Source organism: Heloderma suspectum, chromosome 2 (genome assembly GCF_057233095.1).
Source record: "Heloderma suspectum isolate Gila_16-S chromosome 2, 16-S_ref, whole genome shotgun sequence".
In the NCBI taxonomy this organism is placed as follows: Eukaryota; Metazoa; Chordata; class Lepidosauria; order Squamata; family Helodermatidae; genus Heloderma; species Heloderma suspectum.
The window spans coordinates 159,830,269-159,837,415 of record NC_139459.1 but is presented as its reverse complement, the minus strand read 5'-3'; the positions used below and the strand labels follow the sequence as shown (position 1 = coordinate 159,837,415).

Genomic DNA, 7,147 nt, shown 5'->3' with positions numbered 1-7,147 from the left:
ACAGGTAAACATGTTAGGGCTTTACATAGTTTTGCTGGCAACCCCCACCCTTAGCCCCTATGTTCATTTATCGCCCGGGGTTTACTTTGTTTATTGAGAGGATAACAGCATTTTTTTTTTTTTTAAATGGGATCTATAGAAACTTCAGTTCCCAGTCCATACCTATGTCATCTCAGTTCCTGAGGTACCGCTATTTGAATTATAATACTCAACGTTTCTATCATGCATGTTACATGCATTATCTCGGTAACCTTTACAAGTGTCCTTTAAGATAGGTAAGTATTATCCCCATACAGAGGGTAGGGTGCTGAGAAGGCTTTTGTCTCTTGGACTCTTGCCTAAAACCATCTAATGAGCTTGTGTTTGAGGTGACATTTGAACCCAGGACTTCCTAATGCCAGAGCCTCACTCTTAGCCACCACACCACAATACCAGCACAAATAATGAAGGTGAAATCAGTGCGTTACAGTTTATATGCTATGCCCGATGAAGCCGAATTATGCATGTTTCTTCAGGTTTCACTAGAGGAGGAGCAGCAGCCAAATGTGATGTCCCATTTTATTCAATGTGGTTTTCAGCCTGTTCTGTATGCTCTACAGATTGAAAGGATATTAATAGACTTCAGCAAATGTAGGACAATCTAATTTCTGAAGGAACATATAAAGTATATTTGGAGAATTGTGTGTATGTCTGTGTGGGAGGAATAAAGCTATTAAGTAAACATAATATTAAATAACACTGTTTAAAAGGGTTATGCATCTTATACACATAAAATGAGTAGTGCATTCCAACTCCTCAGTGCAAAGATCACAAGAAATGTTTATTATACACTGGTGCAAGCTCCATTCATTTCACTGGGGCTTGTGAGGGAGACTCAATAGATTGTGCCCTGGAGAGTTTGGGTGACTTTTTTCCTTTTTCCTTTTCTTTGTTTCATTTTTGGATCCCACCTTATAGAAAACTACTAAATCAAAATAGGAAAAACAGGTTTGTTTGATACTTTTATTTATATACAAAACAGTGTACCATTCATGAGAGATACGAAAACCGCTTCTGATAGAAACCAGATTTCTCTATTTTCACTACAAAATATTGCCTTGTACAAAGCAACACACACACACACACACACACACACCAAAAAACCCTGAAAAAGACTAAAATCTTTGGATAACAGATGTATTACTTCTTCATTCTCTAAAACATATTTCTTGTTTTAAGAGATTCACAGCAAAAGAGCATGAAACATTTTCTGGTTGTAATTTGTTTTTGTTTTTTTTTTGGTTGTCATATAGGAAAGTAGTCCTGTTTTTCCTTAAAACAAAAAAAAGATGTCTGTAAAAAACCACACATACACACACTCACAAAAAGACAGAGAGACAAACAAACAAAAACTACTTCCCTTATAAATGTTTTGCAAAATACTTTTTTAGACAGAATTACAGGTCAGAATAACAACGCACACTTTTTTGAATTAAAAAAATCTTTAAGAGAAGTGCTAATATTTTGATTCCACACATAAAATAAAGAAAAATTCTCAAGGACAAAGTCTTAATATATAAAATATGCTTAGAAACAGGGAAGTGGTGCAATAAAACCAGAGCAAAATGAAACCCACAATCTGGTTTCCAACAGACACTTCCAAAGTCAGACAATTATTCCACAGAAGAAGAAAATGTAAACACTTGACTATCGAAAACCAGTTGGCACAAAGTCTTCAACAAAAAATCTTCACCACTCTCAAAAATTAAAAAATAGCCTCGGGGGAAAAATAGTCTACTTCTTCTAACAAATTAAAAAATAAATAGTTATTTTGAACTGCACTCCTGGATCACACGTTTAAGGTCACAAGTAAATGAGATTTTTTTTTATTTTTTGGGATATAGAGAAAGGAGCACTTGACAGTCCATTCGTCTGTTTTGTTAATAAAAGAAAATAAGTACCCCACCTTTTACAAAGGGTGCGTCTCCTCTTTTAGGCGTCTCTGGCAGGCGAAGGGGGCCTGGCAAGCAGCCCACCCATCCGACCCCCTCAGGGGCACCGTTCCATTTCAAGTTTCTGTTTTGGGCCCGATTCAGGAAAGCCCTTTAAGGCACGAGCTTAAAGCCGAGGAATCTCCCGCCAAGCTTCCGTCGGGTTCTTAAACACTTTGCTGAATTGGGGCCCTGCCGCGGGGTGGGGGCGAGGGGCAGGGAAAGGGGCTCTGCGGGAAGAGGCGGGCCAAGGCTTAGGCTGCCCGTCCTCGGAGGCTGGCGACTTCACGGAGCGTCGTGGAGCGGACTTCCCGGGATGCGGGCATCGGATCAGCACAGTGCTCCAGCGGGGCGCCCCGGTGCCCGCTTGACGACCCCTGCGGGGCTCCGCCGCCCTCCTTCCCCGCCTGCCCTCTGCTCGCCAGCCCCGCAGCCCTGCCCGCGGGGGGCGGCGCGCGTGCCCGCCTGGCCTACACGTCGAGGACATGGTTGAGATAGGAGATGTAGCAGATGGCCAGGCGCAGAATCTCGATCTTGGAGAGCTTCTTGTCCGGCGGCAGCGTGGGCAGGAGCTTGCGCAGCTCGGCGAAGGCCAAGTTGAAGGCCTCGACGCGGATGCGCTCCCGCGTGGCGTGGGCCGAGCGGTACTTGGCCGTGGCCCGCCGACGGCGCCGCTTCTCCTCGCGGCTCAGCGGCTGCTGCGGGTGCGGCGGCGCCGGGCGCCCTCCCTCGCCGTCGGGCGCCTCCAAGTCCGAGGCGCAGCAGCTCCGTCGCCCTTTGGCCTCCAGCGACTCCGGGTCGGACGGCGCGGACGACGACGACGGGTGGTCCGAGTCCAGGGCCTGGTCCGGGCTAAGCATCATCTGCCGCGGGGCAAGAGAAGGCACAGTCAGCACCGCCCGTCCCGACTCCCCCGGCGGCCTGGCCCCCCCGCCCGCTCCCCGCAGCATTCTCCGCCTGGGCGCCCCCTCGGCGAGCCGGGCAACCGGTCCCGCCGGGGAGTCCCAGGCGCTGTCCTGTTCACCCCACCGCACAGATCGCACGTTCCAGGGCGCAAAGCGCTGCTTGCGGTCGGTCCGCAGCGTTGGCCCTGAGGAGAAGGCAGGGCCGAGTAATCCTACTTTATCGATTTGTTACATGTTTAATGTCCCCAGTAACAGCCGTTCTCTTGGCGGATTGAACACTAAAAGAACAGTATATAATATAAAACTGTACAAGAAAAAACCCACAGTACAATGCAAACTGCACAGGAATAAATAGAACATGACAATCATAAAATCAAAAACCAACCCTAACTCTAAAATGCCTGGGATCCTGGCCGATCTACTACCGGCTGGCAGAGTTGTAGTAATGGAAGGAGTAACACGAGATCATGCACGTGAGGCACTGTGCACGCTCGAAAGTGCCACAGAACTACTGAACAACAACATTATCATGATTACTATTACTACGTTTGGCGGGTTCCACGTGTAGCGCCATTGCGCGCGCGACGGGGGGGGGGGAGAAGAAGGGGGGGGGCTCGCCGAAGGCTGCCGCTGGAGCTCATGGCAAAAGCGAGAGTCACACACCCGGACTTCCGCTTCATGGCTCAGCCTCTAGCCTCCTCATTGCCCCAGTAAAAGAAGGAACTGTCCGGAGTCAATTTCACACGTTGTTGTCGTTGTTATGCTGTTTTGTTATAATCCCACTTAAATCCCATCCATACCAATCTGCCAACATCAAATTGGCTATTCCGCTAACGAAGGAAGGTGGGATGGAGTAAAATCACGCCTTTTTTCAAATCCTGCTTAAGCAGAAGGCGTGGCTTAATACATGAGCTCGATAGGAAAGTTTGTAAAGTGGAGGAAAATAACATAAAACGTTGTTTTGTAGCAACTTTCGTTTGGATCTACTCCGTAATGTGGCAGTTTATCGTTGTGGTTGTTATTTATTGTTTGATGCAATTAGTGTGAATTTACATCTCCGTGAGGCTTTCAAACAGCCTGCTGGTTCTTAAAACGCATCAAAACAGTGTTTTTAAAATCCAAACCATAGCAACTCTCCTCCCATGACATCGGAGTCAGTTTCCACAAGTGCCGTGAAAGTCTCGGGAGACTTGGTCCACTTTGCATGTTTACTCGACGGTAAGTCGCCCTGACTTGTGGTGCTGGAGAAGACTCTTACGAGTCCCCTGGACTGCAAGGAGGTCAAATCAGTCCATCCTAAAGGAAATCAACCCTGACTGCTCATTGGAAGGACAGATAATGAAGCTGAAGCTCCAATATTTTGGCCACCTAATGCGAAGAGAAAACTCCCTGGAAAAGACCCTGATGCTGGGAAAGACTGAAGGCCAAAGGAGAAGGGGACGGCAGAGGATGAGATGGCTAGATAGCATCACCGATGCAATGAATATGAACTTGAGCACGCTCCGGGAGAGAGCGCAGGACAGGAAGGCCTGGCGTGCTATGGTCCGTGGGTCACGAAGAGTCGGACACGACTGAACAACAACAAGTCGCCCTGAATTCTGTGGGACTTACTCCCAAATAAAAATCACACTGGGTCTCTTTTCACTAGTGACGTTAGTAACACTGGCGTTGTGCTTCTTATCTCTACTTTATGATGACAAGTTGCATTGTCATTGTTGAAAGGTGGCGAATTCTGGCCTCAAACACATTCCAGGGCAGTTTCCAAAGCCGCCCCCGGTCACAGCGCGAGGCTGAATTTCGCGCAGCGGAGCCCGGTCTAGGAGCGATCACCACGGCGGGGAAGGCAGGAGCGGCGGCCTCCGCACGTTTTTCAGAGACCCCCCAAGAATGCGCTTGCGCGGCTGGCGGTCAGTTGCGGTCAGCATTATGCTGCAACTACGGAGGGGCTCGGCGCGGGCGCGTGACTTCCCCGCATGCCCGGGCGTCGAGGGCGGGCGGAAGGGGCAGGCGGACACCCGAAGCCCCGGCCGGCGCGCCCTTCTCCGCCTCCTTCCTGGCGGGCTCCGCCAGGCGCTTCGGGCTTCAGCGCCTGAGGCGCAGCCCGCCATCCAGGCCGAGGGCTGGCGCGGGCTCCCAGCTCGGGGGCAGAGCGGGAGGGATCTCGGCTCGCGGGCTACGCGGGCGGCATCGCACAGGCAGCCTTCCCGGCACGCCGGGAGGGCGGCTGACGCCCCGGCGCAGACGCCCAGCAGGCCGCGAGCGGACGACGAGTCCGCGATCGGGGGAGCGGGCGGGCGGGCGGCCGCCTCCGTCAGCGGCGCGCAAGGCGCCCGCGCCTCCCCGCCCGCACTGGCCCCTCTTGCGCGCCAGCAGCGAGCAGGCCCAGCCGGGAGTCCGCCGGGCTCGAGGCTCGCGGGGGGGAGAGGGCCTGCGCCGCGCCGCGCCGCCGCTGCCCCTGTAGGCCGCCATAAACGCGCTCGTCTCTCGGGCGCCGCCAGGCTCGCGACGGGCACGCGGGCCGGCCGAGGCGGCTGTGACGCCCGGCTGGGCTGGGAAGGGGGATGCGCTGGGGACCGGCCTGGGCGGGGGGAGAGCCGCCCGCCCGGCGTCCCCGGGCGCCCCTTCCCCGCGCACGTCCCTCTCGGCAGGCCCAGGCGCTGCCTGCTTCGCCGGAGGGCCCGCGCGCCGCCGCGCCTGCCGACAGCGAGCCGCGCCCGCCCTCCCCGCCGCCCCGCGGGGCCCCATCTGTCGGGCACAAGGCGGCAGCGCCGGCCCGAGAGGAGGAGGGCGGCCCTGGACGCGCCGGCGGCTGGCAGCGCCTCCAGCAAGGCTGCCGCCGCCGCGAGAGAAAGACCACCTCGGGGACCCGCCGGGGGGGGGGGGGCGCCGAGGCCCGCGCGGCTTCACGGCCGCGTGGGAGGAGGAGGCGAAGGTCGGGAGAGGCCGGGCTAGGAGCGGGCGCCGGAGCGGCGGGAGTCGCGTGGGGAACATGAGAACGACCGCTCCTAGCGCCGCCACTGCTGGAGAGGCGCTGTAAACAGAGGCGTTTTCGTCTGACGAGAGGTCCACCAGAAATTCCCATTCTAAAATACAGAATTTTGGCCTATGTTGTTTGGTATATAATCCATTCGTACGGATTAAAACGCTTCTAACGCTGCCAAACGGCGAGCGGCCGAAAGTAGAAAGGCATACGGAAAAACGGGCAAATACGAACAATCTAGTGGGGGCGAAATGTCCTGAACACACAGGGCGTTATTGGGCAGACAATGGGCGAGTAACTCAAACGTTGCTTTAGTTCCCGGTTCCAGTGAGTTTCTCCTGGGGGACCTGCTGGAAGATACCAGGCTCAGGAGAGCGCCGGGGAGAGGGAGGTGACGTGTTTCTCTCCGGAGTTGTTCCCTTTTTTCTTTTTCTAAAGAAATTATGTTTGTGATAGTAAGAGCGAAAGCCACAAAGAAGCAATCCAGATGAAAACGTTTCACTTCGGCTGCTAACAGGAACGATTTTTTCAAACATGAATGACAACTGGAGGTTATTATTACTGTTTTTGGTAAATAACAGTTAAAAGAGGAAGTCCAGTTGGAATTTTCAGCACCTCGGGACTCGAATTTAGAACATTGTGGAGGCCAGCTTTGGGGCGAAAGTTCTTCTAACGAAGCCTGGTTTGGCCAGTTCTTCACTTGGAAGCAAGTTCCTTTGATTTCAATAGAATTTACTTCCAAGTAAATTCTGCTTAGCATTCTAGCTGCTTAGGTTAGCGACTAGACAACTGTCTTCCTGGAACATGTACGTGTATCTATATATCCGGCTATTGTCTTGTTTTGTTTGCTGAAGTGGAACGCTGCCAATCTCACCTATACATTTTAACATTTTAAAGGAATTTACCTTGTAGGAGTCTTTACAACAATCTTTCTTTAAACGCCTCCGACCCCTTTTGCGCCTCAAATAATATTCCAGAAGGGGGACATCTTAGTCTTAAAAATAAAATAAATTAAAAAGGAGAAAGAGAGGAGAGAAAGAGATTCACATATAATAAATGAATTAAAATTTAAAAATAGCCTATCACTAGAAGTAGATCTGAGTCGTTTTCATAGCCTTGCAGGTCGAGAAATGGAGAAGGGTAGCATAATTGTCAACAAACAGGGTACTTCTAGGAAAAAATAAAACACATTAGAAAAACAACCTTCCCATTCGTCCCCCTCCCCGCATTCCGGGAGGGGAAAACACCGCTGCAGGTCTATAATATATCACACTTAATTGTGCTGATGTTTT

At 51.8% G+C, this 7,147-nt stretch overlaps 1 protein-coding gene across 1 annotated transcript; it reads right to left on the bottom strand.

Moving 5' to 3' along the window:
- Positions 1 to 1,001: 1,001 nt before the first annotated feature.
- Positions 1,002 to 3,377, bottom strand: NHLH2 (nescient helix-loop-helix 2). Its single transcript, XM_084832194.1, has 2 exons — positions 3,261 to 3,377; positions 1,002 to 2,833 (listed from the first exon to the last, which is right to left on the bottom strand). The coding sequence occupies exon 2, from the start codon at positions 2,831 to 2,833 to the stop codon at positions 2,441 to 2,443; it is 393 nt and encodes a 130-aa protein (XP_084688320.1). The 5' UTR covers positions 3,261 to 3,377; the 3' UTR covers positions 1,002 to 2,440.
- Positions 3,378 to 7,147: the final 3,770 nt, after the last annotated feature.